The sequence below is a fragment of the Anoplopoma fimbria genome, chromosome 23 (assembly GCF_027596085.1).
Source record: "Anoplopoma fimbria isolate UVic2021 breed Golden Eagle Sablefish chromosome 23, Afim_UVic_2022, whole genome shotgun sequence".
NCBI classification, from domain to species: domain Eukaryota; kingdom Metazoa; phylum Chordata; class Actinopteri; order Perciformes; family Anoplopomatidae; genus Anoplopoma; species Anoplopoma fimbria.
Window position 1 is genome coordinate 11240117 of NC_072471.1, and position 18192 is coordinate 11258308.

The 18192-nt window shown below is 37.8% G+C and overlaps 2 protein-coding genes across 3 annotated transcripts; both read right to left on the bottom strand.

Moving 5' to 3' along the window:
- Positions 1-571: 571 nt before the first annotated feature.
- LOC129112760 (tetraspanin-8-like) lies at positions 572-7921 on the bottom strand. The gene is made up of 9 exons (XM_054624980.1): positions 7862-7921; positions 6879-6944; positions 5655-5771; positions 5490-5564; positions 3916-4011; positions 3451-3543; positions 2955-3026; positions 1562-1645; positions 572-732 (listed from the first exon to the last, which is right to left on the bottom strand). Exons 1-9 carry the CDS (start codon positions 7919-7921, stop codon positions 598-600), a joined length of 798 nt encoding a protein of 265 aa, XP_054480955.1. The 3' UTR covers positions 572-597.
- Positions 7922-9898: 1977 nt separating this feature from the next.
- LOC129112630 (tetraspanin-8-like) lies at positions 9899-16763 on the bottom strand. Of its 2 annotated transcripts, XM_054624806.1 has the most exons (9): positions 16599-16757; positions 15474-15539; positions 14880-14996; positions 14733-14807; positions 14044-14139; positions 13600-13692; positions 13072-13143; positions 11679-11762; positions 9899-10772 (listed from the first exon to the last, which is right to left on the bottom strand). In XM_054624806.1, exons 1-9 carry the CDS (start codon positions 16656-16658, stop codon positions 10638-10640), a joined length of 798 nt encoding a protein of 265 aa, XP_054480781.1. In that variant the 5' UTR covers positions 16659-16757; the 3' UTR covers positions 9899-10637. The 2 variants fall into 2 exon arrangements, with proteins under 2 accessions (XP_054480781.1, XP_054480782.1); XM_054624807.1 differs by lacking the exon at positions 11679-11762 and having other exon boundaries at positions 16599-16763.
- Between the last annotated feature and the right edge of the window lie 1429 nt (positions 16764-18192).

Genomic DNA, 18192 nt, shown 5'->3' on the forward strand with positions numbered 1-18192 from the left:
GCTCCACGTCTTGAACAGTATTTTTGGTGCACTGTAGCAGCAAGGACCAAAGAAACAAAGCGCTGGCACTTTTACACAGATAAAAAAGTCCACCTGTTTACTGTGGGCAAAAAAAACCATGTTTCAGTAAGAAGCAATCAGATGGCTATTGTTCTTTGTTTCTTTCATACCAATATGTACCAATGACATCCTATTATATAAAACTGTACTATAGAACTTTTATAGAAGTGCTCTAATAGGTTCTCTAATAAAAATGTGATAAAAAACAAAAACTTAAAAAATAAATTTACATGAAGTTGCAGAATGCAGAAGATTACAGACACTTATTAAAGCTTTAATACATCCAGAATGTTAATATTTGTGCAGTAACTTCTTCATCAGTGCTTTTGTTAAAACCATATTCTCTTTAATCCATCACTATTTTTATATTTTACAATACGCCTAATTCTGCTGATCGCAAGTGCTTGCAAACAAATAAGCTAAATGACGATTCCTCACCTCTCTTGTATAGCAGAGGGGTGTAGGTCTCACATTTTCATGCAACTTGTGAAATATGTAAACATCAAAAAACACTTTGTATCCTTGTACCAATACCAATCAGGCATTCTCTACAGCGTCTGTGAGAGGCGAGTGGTTGCCTGCTTTGGCCTCTGGACTGTAGACCACCACCGGGATGTCTTCCTTCTTATTCAGCCGACACAAGATGAGAATACACAACACCACTGACAACACCTGAAGGACACAGAGACAGAGATGGTCCTTTAATGCCTACAGTATTCATTGGTTGTTTCATCCTATGATGATAGATTGTTTTGAATAGAGCTGCAGCTTTAGAAAGAGACTGAGGGGGGCAGAACAGACAAAGCAAACGAAGTGACAGATAGGCCTCTTTCACTGAAGACAGGTTGACGTGTCGCTAGTAATAAAAGCACAGGTGTAAATGATCAAATGAACGATTCAGCTACAGAGTCATCATTATTGTTATTAGTGACACCTGTGCTTTTTTCTACTTATGTGGGGGGGTTATGTGTTCTTTGATTTTGCTAGGATAGTCGGACATTTTTGGATGAGAGAATTTACCCCAGATATATTTTTAATTTTGTTTATTTGTGCAGGTATTCCTTTTAAGTTTCATATAAAAACTTGACAGATAGGGCAACCTGTGAACCACCAATGTTTGATTTAGTGAGTTATACTAATTAAACAATATTATATTATTTTGAGATATTAGTCTATTGAATATTATGAGAAGGGCCTTGTTTTCTAAAAACCATGGGTTCATCCACACTCTTAACTTCTTTAAATGCTTCAAATCAGATTTTGTCAACAGCTGTGACTTATGGTTATTCAGGGCTTCAAAGCTGTGGGCAAACGAACAAAATAGAGGCTTTGTATTAAGAATAAATGTTGTGATGACCATTACTGCACACCGTGAAAAGAGAGTTGTAGAAGTACTGGTGGATAAACAAAGAACAAGGGATAGTGAAGTTAGAGTAGATACATATGGAGGCAGGTAGACGGGCACAATCATGACAGGAACATATGGACCGACAATACATACCCACAATAATGTGACTCCCAGGATTATGCCCATTGCAGAGTCTATGATCATCATCATATGAGCAGTCATGTATGGAAGGCATGACTGAAACAGGAGAGCACATCAAACAATGTGACTTTACAAGAGTGCATTGCTTCATTTAAAGGGTTCAGAAGCCAACAAAGGTTGGGAAACCAGTTTCAGACAAGAGAAACCGATATTTTGCACAATTCTTAGAATTGATTAGGATTTTAGAAGTATTACCCTCCCTTCATATTAGGAGGTTTAAGTAATACTGCAAAATGCAACAATACAGGAAACAGCACTTCACTAGACCTGAGAGCATGCTTTCTTATTTGACTCAGATACAAAAAACAATTTTGCAAATCATGAGATTAATCCGTTTTAGGTCCCAGTTGATTTTCTGGTTGATGTCACAACATGAGGTCCTTCAATGTGTGCAATAAACTGCTCAAGGCATTCTACCAGTCAGTTTCAAGACAGAGCCGGCCTTATAGGTGAATAGGGACACCATCCATCCACAGGTGCATCCAGAAAGAGGGAAAAAAAAAACATCAAAAAATTGTGGAAGTTGTAAATTTCGAATAATACTATTTTCATGCTATTATTAAGAAATATTGAAAAAGCCCAAAGAAACATTACTACGTAGCCTAATAAATAGGCCCTATTTTCATCCTGAAATAATCCTGTGAAATAAGATATGATTAACATCAGTAGCCCCAGATATATATCATGTAAAAAAAGATCAAAGCCCTTTGGGGCCCAGGCAAGAAAAAGAAGAAGAGAGGAGGAGGCAAAATCAGCAACAAGACAGAGATTATGTGATGATTGAATAGTTAATCTAGTGCATAGTTTTTACAGTTGAAGCAGAGTGCTACCATACTTTAGACAATAGTAACGTTTGCTAATTTAATAAACAGCTATAGTTAACATCAGTCAATCCTACCCCATATTGTTCAGGGAAAGTTGGAAAGACCATTCAGGTGTTTGGGGAATACCCTACATCATAATTTTGTGAAAGCGTGAATGGTTGTCTGTCTATATATGTCTGCCCTGCGACAGACTGGCGACCTGTCCAGGGTGTACCCTGCCTTCGCCCACTGACAGCTGAGATCGGCTCCAGCACCCCTGCGACCCTTAACTGGATAAGCAGGTTACGGAAAATGAATGAATGAATGAATAATTTTGTGAAATTTGAAATTGTGAAAATGAAATTAACAATTTTACTGTTGTTTTCTGTACACATTGTATATTATACTCAGTATAAACAGAGACAAGCTTTTCTTGCATTAATTGTAATGCAAATTTCCCAGTGGCAATCATTAGTATACAGTATACAGTTTGCACATCAACCTGTAAACGTAGAAATGAACAATGTTGTTGTTTTTATTACCTCTTTATAAATCATGATGTGCTGGTCATCGACCAGGTGCTCAGACAGGCTGCTGTTTCTGGGAGCTGCCACCTACAAGACACAAACATGAATCAAGGATCCCCAGTTATTACAATTCATCCTTAGACAAGGCAAGTTTATTTGTGTGGCATATTTCAGCCACAGGGCAATTCAAAGTACTTTACATAGAGCGATGCATTGAGACATAGTGCAAAAGAAACACATCACACAAGGACATTTCAAAGCAGCCATTGATGTGTGCACTAGATGACATGTTAATTCACCCAAAGGTTCTTGAGACATACCACTCTGACCCACAAATGTCAACCTCATAGTGACCTTGGATGAAAATCAATTTTTTTTTTTTGCAATGTGAAACTTTAATTGATCCACAATGATAAACAGTATTCTTTGAGTTTGACCAATGAATACAATATATTAGAGGGTCTTGGTGAACAAGAGTTTGGTGCAGAAATGGAGTAGCTTTCACTCTCACACATGGATTAGTGGGCTCCTTGGTGCACAGGCAGGATTCTGGGATGTTGTAGCCCCAATCCAGGTAGCCCTGATCCAGTCCACAGCACTGAAACTGAGAAGATGGCAGGATGGCGAATTACTGCAATGCACTAGAATTTCAGCCTTTCTTGTTCAACTGCAAGACGTTTTTCAAGTGGAAGTTGCTTAGAGTCATTTAATCAGGAGAGCATATGCTTCTGTGTTTGATCCTCCACATCCATACTATTGGTGAACATCTCATGCTTTCCGTATAACAAAAACCTAATCAATGTATATCAATCCATTTTATGCTGTTAGTGGTGTGTATGTGTGCTGTCTGTCCGTGTTTTAAGTTGGTTTATCACCTTCTAAACCACTAGGAAATGCTTCTATATGAGATAAAAAATAATGATGAGCTAAAAAATATGCTTGGATTTAACTCACACGCCTTCACAAGGTTACCTACTTCAATCTGTGCAGCCTTCATCCTGTCAGTAGCAACCTCACTAGGATTATTCAGTGGCAGCAGTTGTAGGTAATCACTCTTCTGAACTTCAGCCACCTGCACAAAGAAAGCAAAGTAATGTAAAAAAATCAGACAACGAGCAATTTGAAAATGTTACTGTATTTATTTTGGAGGTACATTTGTGATTCACAAAATGTATTTGGTTTCAAAAGTTAACTTTAACAGTAGTTTTATATCAGATCTTATGTTGTGTCCGAAAGCTTAGCAACCATAACTAGGCATGGCTGGCATGTCAAGCTCTAGATTCCCCCACTTGCCGAAACAGTATCTACCAGTGGAGCGCTACTTTTTTTTTTTTTTTTTTTTTTAAACCCAAAAGCAATCGTGAAAGGAATGGATTAAACAGTGTGTTTATTGGCTCTGACCTTAACATAAACATAAAAGGTTCTCTTCCCTATTTTAAAAAATGGGTCAGCTGAAAACAAGAGACCAGCTTTTGCTTATTTCTTGTTACCTATTGTTTAAAAAATGACTATGAATTTAGAGGGGTCAATTGACCACCATTACAACTGTGAAGTGCATATATGGCATGCGAGAATGGAAAGCTTGACATGATTAGCAACACAAACTACATGAGGTAGCATTGAGCTAACTGTAAACTGATCCTTGCTGTCTGGTAGCACATGGAAGTACTGCAAGAGACTTAAGAGGAACAGTGTGTAGCATTTAGGGGGATCTAATGGCTGAATTATCACCTGAAAATAAGAATCATGTGTTTCCAATAACACAAGCCTTTTATGTCTACATATGGACCTCTTCACGGAGCTGGCCACCATGTTTCTATAGTAACCCAAGAACGGACAAACCATTACATTACATTACATAAGTCATTTAGCAGACGCTTTTATCCAAAGCGACTTACAAGAAGTGTATTCAACATAGGTATTCAAGAGAACTACTAGTCACCAGAAGTCATAAGTACATCTCCTTTCTTAAACAAGCATCTAAGAGCATAAACCAGAGCAAAAGTACAGTGCAGAAACAAACTAATACGAATACAATAAGTGCAACAAACTAATACGAATACAATAAGTGCTAAGTGGAAGGCTCAGGGTAGTACTTCTTGTAGAGGTGAGTTTTCAGCCTGCGCCGAAAGATGGGCAGCGACTCTGCTGTCCTGGCGTCAGTGGGGAGTTCATTCCACCACTGTGGGGCCAGGACAGAAAAAAGCTGTGACCGGGTGGATCGGCCGCAGGGACCTCTGAGTGACGGGGCAACCAATCGCCCAAACACTGGATCTAGCATTTTTCTCGTCAGCGAAATGTAGCTCTCCTAAACGCTTGGCACGCACGAGAGAAGTTTCTTTTGGTTACAATCTGCAACTTCCCCACTAGATAACGCTAAATTCTACACACTGGTCCTCTAATATAAAGGCAACTCAATGTTATCCTCTTTTAGTTTCATCAGGAATGCCGTTTTGATGCAACCTGCTTCTCAAAGTGTGTGTATATAGTCATGGGTCTAAAAGAAATGTCACAAAACGACAATGCATGTCAGAGTCAGCTTTGTAATACCATTGGCCGCAGAGCCAGTAGTAGAATATCACATGTGATCCAAAACAGACTGCCGAGGATCATTACAACTGCAAACTGAGACACACACATATACAGACATGAGCAATCAATTCTGAAAAGATTGAGATTTATACTTAAATGTATGGGGTTTTTTTCTTTACCAACCATCATAAGTGCCCACTTCTTCTCTTTGCAAGCACCATAAAGACCAATGATGGTCAGGATCGGGGTTATGATGGAAAGAACATACATTCCATGTATGACTGGGAGTGTCGACTCTATCTGTGGAGAGAACAGCAAGCTTGGTGAGCTCAATAATCAAAAATCTGTGGCAGTATGCCTGCTTGCTGCTCAAAAGTCCAAAATGTTGCCTTTAGCTCCTAAGGTCAAGCTCTGCAGTTTCTACACAGATTGCAACTACGTCAAATATTCTGAATGTCCAGGTGAGTTTAAGTAAACATCTACACAGAGCAGTATAGCACTATTACTGTATACAATGAGTTCAGTATGAAGATCAAACATTATTTACTTGTAGACATTTGGAAACGAGCACATTCCATGTGTATACAAATCACATTCAGTGAGGAAATTTTGCAAAAGATTTAATCGGTAACATGGAATTATAACATTCAGAGAGCTGGGATCTTAAAAATGCAACCACAAAGTATGTATATGCCTCAAATATTTCAGTTGATCCTTTCTAGAAAGATAGATGGCCTTAGAGGAAAATGTTAACTTCTTCTATGTGCTTGAATAGTATACAGACCTATGGTCAACGTGGACTCAAAGTTGGACTTTTACCCTTTCTTTTATGTATGAATTTTGTTTAATAGCGTTCTTCAGGAAAATATAAATAAAGTTTTCAATTGGAAGAAAAAACTCAAACTTTTTGAATGACGTTTGACAAGTCACAATTCAGTAGCTGAGTCTAGTATTACACAGCGCTAAAAAGCAACAATATCAATCCGTAAGAAAACAAGGAAGATCTCATTTTAGGCCTTCAAAATAATAGCTGTTATTTAAAGGACCATATCATTGTTTTAGCAAATTTAAGCTCTTGCAATATGCATACTTGACAATTTCCACTGATCGTTATTTAAAGGCAGGCTGTACAGCTTTAGAATTTCACTGGGAGACATTACTCATTCATTTCTGTACAGCAGAAAATCTTGTCACTATAGTCTGCTAAGGGAAGACTGGAACCGCATAAGAAATACATCAAATGAAAACAAACAGTAACATAAAAATACAGTAAATATACAGTATAAATACAGTAACATTGCTTGCAAAATGGTTGATGCTGGTTTACTATGATGAGGAGAATACATTATGGAAGGCTCTGCATATTACCCCTTTAGTTGTATGAGAACTGTGTTGAATATGAGTTACCTCATCTTCTTCGTGTAAGAGTCCATGGCTTAACAGAGTGAATGCCAACATCAGGGCACCCAGTATCTGCAACAGCAGAAACACACTTCATTATTCTTTATACTTTTGGTATAAAGTTAGCAGAAAAGCCACCCCTTAAGACGAATTAACAGGTTGGAATGCATGAAACCCCATTACTGTGGTCAGGATGACCATGGAATGCATTTATCTTCAGCTGGAGTGGACAGGTGTTATTAACATGTTGCTCACACAACATGTAAAGAAAATCAAATTGTGTCATGAATCTGTCATATAACCGGGAGGCAGCTGCCAGCAGTTGGTCTAATTTACCCGTGGGAACAAACAAACAAGCAATACCACATGTTGCACAATCCAGTTCCAATGAAGAGCAAATCAAAATGATGAGGAGGACAAGAAGAAACAGAGAGAAGATTAAAAACATACACTAATAGGTTTTTTTTAATAAATTTAAATAAAATTGTTTGTGTTTTTTTATTATAGTTTAGCTTTTACTTTTGTCGATATACATTCCAAGAATATCTTTAAGATTTGTGCTACAAATACAACAAAACAAATTGACCAAAAAAGACCAAACAATGAATCAATTAATTAAGAAATCAGCAGATTAATCAATAATAATAAAACATTTTGTAGCATGTTTGCTGTGAGCACACATTGCAATTAAGTGTTATTATTTTTACTGAACATATGACAAGTCCCTGTTCCGCCATATGATCAAAATATATCAAAAGGAGGTTATGGTATGACAAAAGTGCTGAAGCATTAGTTATAATAACAATGTTGCTTATCATGTCCTGGAGATATTTGTTTTATTTACAGTACCATTATGTCCATTTTCCTTTCATCTACTGGGGGTTCTCTTTCTCCCCTAAATGGTTAATCCAAAAAGTTTGGATTTTTCAAAATAAACATTTTCATAAACATTTCCTCTCGTTTGCAGCAGAAAAACTAAAAACACTCACCGCAATCAAACATATCACGATAATGTAACTCCGTTTCAAGCAGACGTTCACTTTCCCCATGGTGATGCGCTTTAATATGTAGGTCTGACACAGTTGAAAGTTTTCTCAAAGTAAAAATCGAAATGCTATACAGAGGGGTAACGCTGATGTTATTAAAGATTATTGGCGTCGAGGAGGAGACAGCGCCCATGTTTGGCTGGTAAAAGTCCCTCCCCATCTGTATGAGCTGAGTATGTCTCTGTGTGGGTGGGGTTGGAGAGGTAAAGGGATTCATTTATACAAGTTAATAAGACACAAGTGTTTTTCTTAATTTACTGTGTTGGCTTCATTTTGTGAGTCCAGGTGGACACACAAAATGTTGTGTTAGTATATCTGTAGGTACAGTGAAAAGATGAGTGATCACAGGTTTACAAGACCTGATAATGTTACCAGTGAAAGACCAGAGATAGAAAGAGACAGATCTGAAGACAGATCATGAAGAAAACAGTGCTGAGAGAAAGTCAAAACACGAAGGAGTGGCATCAAATTCTTATTTTGTCTATTTGTGTGTTTTTTGTGAGTGAACTTGCCTTCAGAATCAATAAAGTACTTTTTGTCTGCTGTTGTCTCGGATACAAACAAAATAACTAATGTAGTTAAAGGCTGCATCACATGACTTCCCATTAGAGACCCACACACACACACACACACACACACACACGGACACACACTCACCATCTATCCATCTATCTGCATTATTAATATAAAAGCGCTTTGAGTGGTCGGAAGACTACAAAAGCGCTATACAAGTACAGTCCATTTACCATTTACTTTCTACAGTTTGTTTTCCCGGCACTCTAATGAAATTGTCTCTTGACTTCACTGCTGCGCCCATCTTTCCCTGTGTGAATGATAAAGTCATAAATATAGTGAGCGTAGAACATTAAATTATATGTAACACTTTTTTTGTCACGAAGCTAACTGACATACTCGACACCACATTAGAATCAGAACAACACAATAATCACTCATGGCAGACAAGGACAAATAGTATGTCACTCAAACTGTCATCATTCCATGTCCTCTGTAGTTCTGAAGAACATTGTAGAAAAGTGATACTTTATTGCTTGGTTGCGCCTTCAACAATAACATGTAACAAAATAAATCTACAGCATCTAATTTAGAGGAAGTTTATGAATTCACACTCCTTAGTTGAAGAGATTTTAATTAAATACCCAATTGGCTTATACTTTGACCTTTTTCAGTTGTTATTTTCCCATGATAACCGTTAGTGATATTTAAAGGTGCTAGTAGGGGGATTTTGTTACCTTAAACAGAGGCTATTTTTTAGCTAATTACCTCCGTTTCCAATCTTGATGCCCATTGTTTTTTAATACTCTTTTGGGCACATCAGCACTGCTGATACTCCATCTGTGTGTAAAAGCTGAATCTCTGGGAGGCTTTACATCATTTAAATGCCTTCTTATACAGAAGTACACTTACATCGACAACAAAAGCAGACGTCTGCGAAGCAGGTGTCACCTGCCTGTAACTTTTCCTTGATATCCTCAGCAGATGGGATTCCTCCTTTTAGCTTGTGTCAAAATGGCTTAATAAGCTGCAGTATACCCAGATCAGTTATTTTTTTTACATACAATTGTAACTACTTTTGCCACCGCCTTAACAATAAACCTGCACTTTCTTTCCACAGCCTTGCCTACCAATTTATGTTTCTGAACTGAAGCTTGCATTCTCGTTGGCGATGGCCGAGTCTATTCCACTTTTCGTGATGACATATTTTGACATTGAACTTTGTTAATTCTTCCACCATTGTCCGCTCTATGCAAGAGAAAATAACTTTACAGCAGGGATGTAAGCTTGCCAACAAACCATTTTTTGTCACGATGACAGTAAGAAGTTGACATCTTATTGGAACGTGGGTTGACAAGAATAAGCTTCTGAACTTTCCTGTATGGTCTCCTTTTTTTATGCAGATAAGGTAGTGAGAGGGGGATGTGACACAGCTTTACTAAAGAAGAAGAGGCAGGTTTTTCCAAACTTTGGATTTATTAATTTCGCATTCAAAATATGTCAAATACAGTTGCACCTTCCCCATTATCTGTATTTGTTTATCCCCCCTGCCAGAAACCGAAAGTCTCATCCTAGAAATGCTCTCATGCAACACTGATTTGTAGATGGAATAGAAAGTGGCAGCGTGCACTGCTCCACGTCTTGAACAGTATTTTTGGTGCACTGTAGCAGCAAGGACCAAAGAAACAAAGCGCTGGCACTTTTACACAGATAAAAAAGTCCTCCTGTTTATTGTGTGAAAAAAACATGTTTCAGTAAGAAGCAATCAGATGGCTATTGTTCTTTGTTTCTTTCATACCAATATGTACCAATGACATCCTATTATATAAAACTGTACTTTATAGAAGTGCTCTTGTAGCTTCTCAAGTTTACATGAAGTTTGGCAGAATATCGAAGGTTACAAAAAGGTACGCAACCATAAAATACAGACACTTATTAAAGCTTTAATACATCCAGAATGTTAATATTTGTGCAGTAACTTCTTCATCAGTGCTTTTGTTAAAGCCACATTCTCTTTAATCCATCACTATTTTTATATCTCACAATACGCCTAATTCTGCTGCTCGCAAGTGCTTGCAAACAAATTAGCTAAATGAAGATTCCTCACCTCTCTTGTATAGCAGAGGGGTGTAGGTCTCACATTTTCATCCAACTTGTGAAATATGTTAACATCAAAAAACACTTTGTATCCTTGTACCAATACCAATCAGGCATTCTCTACAGAGTCTGTGAGAGGCGAGTAGTTGCCTGCTTTGGCCTCTGGACTGTAGACCACCACCGGGATGTCTTCCTTCTTATTCAGCCGACACAAGATGAGAATACACAACACCACTGACAACACCTGAAGGACACAGAGACAGAGATGGTCCTTTAATGCCTACAGTATTCATCTTTGGTTGTTTCATCCTATGACGATAGATTGTTTTGAATAGAGCTGCAGCTTTAGAAAGAGACTGAGGGGGGCAGAACAGACAAAGCAAACACAGTGACAGATAGGCCTCTTTCACTGAAGACAGGTTGAAGTGTCGCTAGTAATAAAAGCACAGGTGTAAATGATCAAATGAACGATGGCCGAGTCCATTCAGCTACAGAGTCATCATTAATGTTATTAGTGCCACCTGTGCTTTTTTCTACTTATGTGGGGGGGTTATGTGTTCTTTGATTTTGCTAGGATAGTCGATTTTTGGATGAGAGAATTTACCCCAGATATATTTTTAATTTTGTTTATTTGTGCAGGTATTCCTTTTAAGTTTCATATAAAAACTTGACAGATAGGGCAACCTGTGAACCACCAATGTTAGATTTAGTGAGTTATACTAATTAAACAATATTATATTATTTTGAGATATTAGTGGAAATGGTGGGGGGGGGGGGGGGTTGCAGGTCAAGGAGAAAGTCTATTGAATATTATGGGAAGGGCCTTGTTTTCTAAAAACCATGGGTTCATCCACACTCTCCACTTCAGGCATATTTGGCACTTTTAAGCCCCAGATAACTTCTTTAAGTGCTTCAAATCAGATTTTGTCAACAGCTGTGACTTATGGTTATTCAGGGCAAATGACCAAAATAGAGGCTTTGTATTAAGAATAAATGTTGTGATGACCATTACTGCACACCGTGAAGAGAGAGTTGTAGAAGTACTGGTGGATAAACAAAGAACAAGGGATAGTGAAGTTAGAGTAGATACATATGGAGGCAGGTAGACGGGCACAATCATGACAGGAACATATGGACCGACAATACATACCCACAATAATGTGACTCCCAGGATTATGCCCATTGCAGAGTCTATGATCATCATCACATGATCGATGATGTATGGAAGGCATGACTGAAACAGGAGAGCACATCAAACAATGTGACTTTACAAAAGTGCATTGCTTCATTTAAAGGGTTCAGAAGCCAAAAAAAGACTGGAAACATATATTTTACACAATTCTTAGAATCTATTAGGATTTTAGAAGTATTACCCTCATATAAGGAGGTTTAATAAATACAGCAAACTGCAACAATACAGGAAACAGCACCTCACTAGACCTGAGAGCATGCTTTCTTATCTGACTCAGACACAAAAAATGTTTTTGAAATTCATGAGATTAATCCGTTTTAGGTCCCAGTTGATTTTCTGGTTGATGTCACAACAAAAACTGTAAACATTTTGGGAAATTATTTTTATACTTGCTCAGAATAAATGAAAAGTATGTTCTGTTTCAAGACAGAGCCGGCCTTATAGAACAGGCGCTATAGGTGAATAGGGACACCATACATCCACAGGTGCATCCAAAACAAGGGTAGAAAAAACATTTAAAATGTATAACTTCCAAGATTTTTAAATAATACTATTTTCGTACTATTATTAGGAATTATACCCCAAAACAACATTACCAGTAGCCTAATAAATAGGCCCTATTTTCATCCTGAGTGACTGACACTGAACGTGCAATAAGATATGATTAACATCAGTAGCCTCACATTTATATCATGTCAAAAAGACCAAAGCCCTCTAGGCAAGAAAAAGAAGAAGAGAGGAGGAGGAAAAATCAATAACAAGACAGAGATTATGTGATGATTGAATAGTTAATCTAGTGCATAGTTTTTACAGTTGAAGCAGAGTGCTACCATACTTTAGACAATAGTAACGTTTGCTAATTTAATAAACAGCTATAGTTAGCATCAGTCAATCCTACCCCATATTGTTCAGGGAAAGTTGGAAAGACCATTCAGGTGTTTGGGGAATACCCTACATCATAATTTTGTGAAACACAGTTTGTGTGATTGTTTTATTTTTGATTTTTTTTTAAATGAAAAAAAAACATCCCAAAGACCTAAAGCTATGCGGTCTCTGTGTGAGAGTATAAACACATTGTTTGGTGGTCGAACTGGCTGCAAAGCTTTTACTCCAAACATTAAAAAAATCCACATCTTTGAGGAACAAATGCTTTTTTTAAATGAAATTCAATAGTTGTACTGTTATTTTCTGTACACATTGTATATTATAATTACTCAGTATAAACAGAGACAAGCTTTTCTTGCACTGTAGTTGTAATGCAGATTTCACAGTGGCAATCATTAGTATACCGTATACAGTTTGCACATCAACCTGTAAACGTAGAAATGAACAATGTTGTTGTTTTTATTACCTCTTTATAAATCATGATGTGCTGGTCATCGACCAGGTGCTCAGACAGGCTGCTGTTTCTGGGAGCTGCCACCTACAAGACACAAACATGAATCAAGGATCCCCAGTTATTACAATTCATCCTTAGGCAAGGCAAGTTTATTTGTGTTACATATTTCAGCAACAGGGCAATTTAAAGTGCTTTACATAGAACATCAAAAGCATCGAGACAAAGTGCAAAAGAAACACACCACAAGAGGACATTAAACTACGTTTGAAAGCAGCCAAATTTTGATGTGTGCACTAGATGACATGTTAATTCACCCAAAGGTTCTTGAGACATACCACTCTGACCCACAAATGTCAACCTCATAGTGGCCTTGGATGAAAATCAGGGGGTCAACGGGCCTTTTTTTTTCTTGCCATGTGAAACTTTAATTGATCCACAATGATAAACAGTATTCTTTGAGTTTGACCAATGAATACAATATATTAGAGGGTCTTGGTGAACAAGAGTTTGGTGCAGAAATGGAGTAGCTTTCACTCTCACACATGGATTAGTGGGCTCCTTGGTGCACAGGCAGGATTCTGGGATGTTGTAGCCCCAATCCAGGTAGCCCTGATCCAGTCCACAGCACTGAAACTGAGAAGATGGTAGGATGGCGAATTACTGCAATGCACTAGAATTTCAGCCTTTCTTGTTCAACTGCAAGACGTTTTTCAAGTGGAAGTTGCTTAGGGTCATTTTATTAGGAGAGCATATGCTTCTTGATCCTCCACATCCACATACTTGGTAAATATCTCATGCTTTCCGTATAACAAAAACCTAATCAATGTATATCAATCCATTTTATGCTGTTAGTGGTGTGTATGTGTGCTGTCTGTCTGTGTTTTAAGTTTGGTTTGTCATCTTCTAAAACACTAGGAAATGCTTCTAAAGATGACCCAAAAATATGCTTGAATTTAAATCACACACCTTCACAAGGTTACCTACTTCAATCTGTGCAGCCTTCAAGTTGTTAGTAACAACCTCACTAGCATTATTCAGTGGCAGCAGTTTTAGGTATTCCCTCTTCAGATGTTCAGTCACCTGCACAAGAAAGCGAAGTAATATAAAAAAAATCAGACAACGAGCAATTTGAAAATGTTACTGTATGTTATGTTATGTTATTTGGTTGAAAAGTAGTTTTATATCAGATCTTATTTTGTGTCAGAAAGCTTAGCAACCAGAACTAGGCATGGCTGGCATGTCAAGCTCTAGATTCCCCCATTTGCCGAAACAGTATCTACCGGTGGAGTGCTACTTTTTTCATTTTTTTTAAACCCAAAAGCAATAGTCAAATGAATGGATTAAACAGTGTTCCTATAGTAACCCAAGAGAGGACAAACCAAACACTGGATCTAGCATTTTACTCATCAGCGAAATGTAGCTCTCCTTCACGCTTGGCACGCAGGAGAGAAGTTTCCTTTGGTTGCAATCTGCAACTTCCCCACCAGATGACGCCAAAGCAACACACTGGTCCTCTAATGTGTATATATATATATAATGCTATCCTCTTTTGGTAATAGTTTCATCAGGAATGCAGTTTTGATGCAGCCAGCTACTCTTAGTGTGTATATAGTCATGGGTGTAAAAGAAATGTCACAAAAGGACAATGCATGTCAGAGTCAGCTTTGTAATACCTTTGGTCGCTCAGCCAGTCCTTGAATTTCACATGTGATCCAAAATAGACTGCCGAGGATCATTCCAACTGCAAACTGAGAAACACACATATATCTAGTACTCTCTATCTATTACTGTTTAAATGTATGTTTTTTTTCTTTACCCACCATTATAAGTGCCCACTTCTTCTCTTTGCAAGCACCATACAGACCAATTATGGTCAAGATCAGAGTTATGATGGAAAGAACATACATTACATGAAGACCTGGGAGCATCGACTCGATCTGTGGAGAGAACAGCAAGCTTGGTGAGCAGTGAATCATTATTCCAGCACTATTGCTGTACACAATGAGTTCAGTATGAAGATCAAACATTATTTACTTGTAGACATTTGGAAACGAGCACAATCACCACTATTAGGTTTTCCATGTGTATACAAGTCACATTCGGTGAGGACATTTTGCAAAAGATTTCATCGGTAACATGGAATTATAACATTCAGAGAGCTGGGAGCTTAAAAAGGCAACCACAAAGTCTGTATATGAGACATTTGTCAGCTAAGGGATGACTGGAACCACATAAGAAATACATCAAATGAAAACAAATAGTAACATAAAAATACAGTAAATATACAGTACAAATACAGTAACATTGTTTGCAAAATGGTTGATGCTGGTTTACTATGATGAGGAGAATACATTGTGGAAGGCTCTGCATATTACCCCTTTAGTTGTATGAGAACTGTGTTGAATATGAGTTACCTCATCTTCTTTGTAGAAGTGTCCATGGCTAAACAGAGTGAATGCCAACAGCAGGGCACCCAGCATCTGCAACAGCAGAAACACACTTCATTATTCTTTATACTTTTGGTATAAAGTTAGCAGAAAAGCCACCCCACAAGACGAATTAACAGGTTGGAATGCATGAAACCCCATTACTGTGGTCAGGATGACCATGGAATGCATTTATCTTCAGCTGGAGTGGACAGGTGTTATTAACATGTTGCTCACACAACATGTAAAGAAAATCAAATTGTGTCATGTTATATAACCGGGAGGCAGCTACCAGCAGTTGGTCTAATTTACCCGTGGGAACACACAAACAAGCAAAACCACATGTTGCACAATCCAGTTCCAATGAAGAGCAAATCAAAATGATGAGGAGGACAAGAAGAAACAGAGAGAAGATTAAAAACATACACTAATAGGTTTTTTAATTAATCCATGTTCCCATTCAGATTGTTTGTGTTTTTTTATTATAGTTTAGCTTTTACTTTTGTCGATATACATTCCAAGAATATCTTTAAGATTTGTGCTACAAACACAACAAAACAAATTGACCAAAAAAAGACCAAACAATGTATCAATTAATTAAGAAATCAGCAGATTAATCAATAATAATAAAACATTTTGTAGCATGTTTGCTGTGAGCACACATTGCAATTAAGTGTTATTATTTTTACTGAACATATGACAAGTCCCTGTTCCGCCATATGATCAAAATATATCAAAAGGAGGTTATGGTATGACAAAAGTGCTGAAGCATTAGTTATAATAACAATGTTGCTTATCATGTCCTGGAGATATTTGTTTTATTTACAGTACCATTATGTCCATTTTCCTTTCATCCACTGGGGGTTCCCTTTCTCCCCTAAATGGTTAATCCAAAAAGTTTGGATTTTTCGAAATAAACATTTTCATAAACATTTCCTCTCGTTTCCAATAGACTTGAGCTGAAGTGACAAAGCCAACATTAAGGCGAAATAATCGAATGCAGATTCAAGCATCTGATCCAACAGCTGGTTCATGTCAACACTTCGAGTCTCTGGTTTTATGTGACGATGATTTTTTTCTGTAATTTGCAGCAGAAAAACTAAAAACACTCACCGCAATCAAACTTATCACGATAATGTAACTCCGTTTCAAGCAGACGTTCACTTTCCCCATGTTGATGCGCTTTAATATGACACAGTTGAAAGTTTTCCCAAAGTAAAAATCGAAATGCTATACAGAGGGGTAACGCTGATGTTATTAAAGATTTTGGTTTTTTTGCTTGGGCGTCGAGGAGGAGACAGCCCCCATGTTTGGCTGGTAAAAGTCCCTCCCCATCTGCATGAGTATGTCTCTGTGTGGGTGGGGTTGGAGAAGTAAAGGGATTCATTTATACAAGTTAATAAGACACAAGTGTTTTACTTAATTTACTGTGTTGGCTTCATTTTGTGAGTCCAGGTGGACACACAAAATGTTGTGTTAGTATATCTGTAGGTACAGTGAAAATATGAGTGATCACAGGTTTACAAGACCTGATAATGTTACCAGTGAAAGACCAGAGATAGAAAGAGACAGATCTGAAGACAGATCATGAAGAAAACAGTGCTGAGAGAAAGTCAAAACACGAAGGAGTGGCATCAAATTCTTATTTTGTCTATTTGTGTGTTTTTTGTGAGTGAACTTGCCTTCAGAATCAATAAATTACTTTTTGTCTGCTGTTGTCTCGGATACAAACAAAATAACTACTGTAGTTAAAGGCTGCATCACATGACTTCCCATTAGAGACCCACACACACACACACCATCCATCCATCTATCTGCATTATTGCGGCAACATTATTTTTCCCTGGAGTTCCTCCAGAAGAATTTCGATTGTTTAAAGCAGATCCAGAGTGGAGCATTTCCTGACGGAGCAAAGAAACATCTGGAGAGCATGATGAACAAACACACTCAGTGGAGAGCAGGGTCGTTCTCCATTCAGAGGATCGGCGGTTCGATCCCCGGCTCCGGCAGTCGATGTCGATGTTTCCTTGGGCAAGACACTTAACCCCGAAGGCTGTGCCAACGGTGTGTGGATGTTGTATGAATGTTAGTTAGACTTAGCATCCTGATGTGCAGGTGGCACCTTGCAAGGTAGCCCCAGTCATCAGTGTATGAATGGGTGTGAATGGGTGAATGATATGTAAAGTAAAAGCGCTTTGAGTGGTCAGAAGACTAGAAAAGCACTATACAGTACAGTACAGTCCATTTACCATTTACTTTCTACAGTTTGTTTTCCCGGCACTCTAATGAAATTGTCTCTTGACTTCACTGCTGCGCCCATCTTTCCCTGTGTGAATGATAAAGTCATAAATATAGTGAGCGTAGAACATTAAATTATATGTAACGCTTTTTTTGTCACGAAGCTAACTGACATACTCGACACCACATTAGAATCAGAACAACACAATAATCACTCATGGCAGACAAGGACAAATAGTATGTCACTCAAACTGTCATCATTCCATGTCCTCTGTAGTTCTGAAGAACATTGTAGAAAAGCGATACTTTATTACTTGGTTGCGCCTTCAACAATAACATGTAACAAAATAAATCTACAGCATCTAATTTAAAGGAAGTTTATGAATTCACACTCCTTAGTTGAAGGGATTTTAAGTAAATGCCCAATTGGCTTTGACTCTGTTATGCCCTCAGTGTAAAATAAAATACT

Excerpts from the sequence above, each read along its gene's own strand:
- LOC129112760 (XM_054624980.1), bottom strand. The coding sequence starts at position 7,921 with ATGGGGAAAGTGAACGTCTGCTTGAAACGGAGTTACATTATCGTGATA. Across the intron at positions 6,945-7,861 it reads TCGTGATATGTTTGATTGCG|ATACTGGGTGCCCTGATGTT; the intron begins GTGAGTGTTTTT and ends CTGCTGTTGCAG. Across the intron at positions 4,012-5,489 it reads TACTGGCTCTGCGGCCAATG|GTGGCTGAAGTTCAGAAGAG; the intron begins GTATTACAAAGC and ends TTCTTTGTGCAG.
- LOC129112630 (XM_054624806.1), bottom strand. The coding sequence starts at position 16,658 with ATGGGGAAAGTGAACGTCTGCTTGAAACGGAGTTACATTATCGTGATA. Across the intron at positions 13,144-13,599 it reads AGGAGCCCACTAATCCATGT|GTGGCAGCTCCCAGAAACAG; the intron begins GTGAGAGTGAAA and ends TGTGTCTTGTAG. Across the intron at positions 11,763-13,071 it reads ACATCATGATTTATAAAGAG|TCATGCCTTCCATACATCAT; the intron begins GTAATAAAAACA and ends CTCCTGTTTCAG.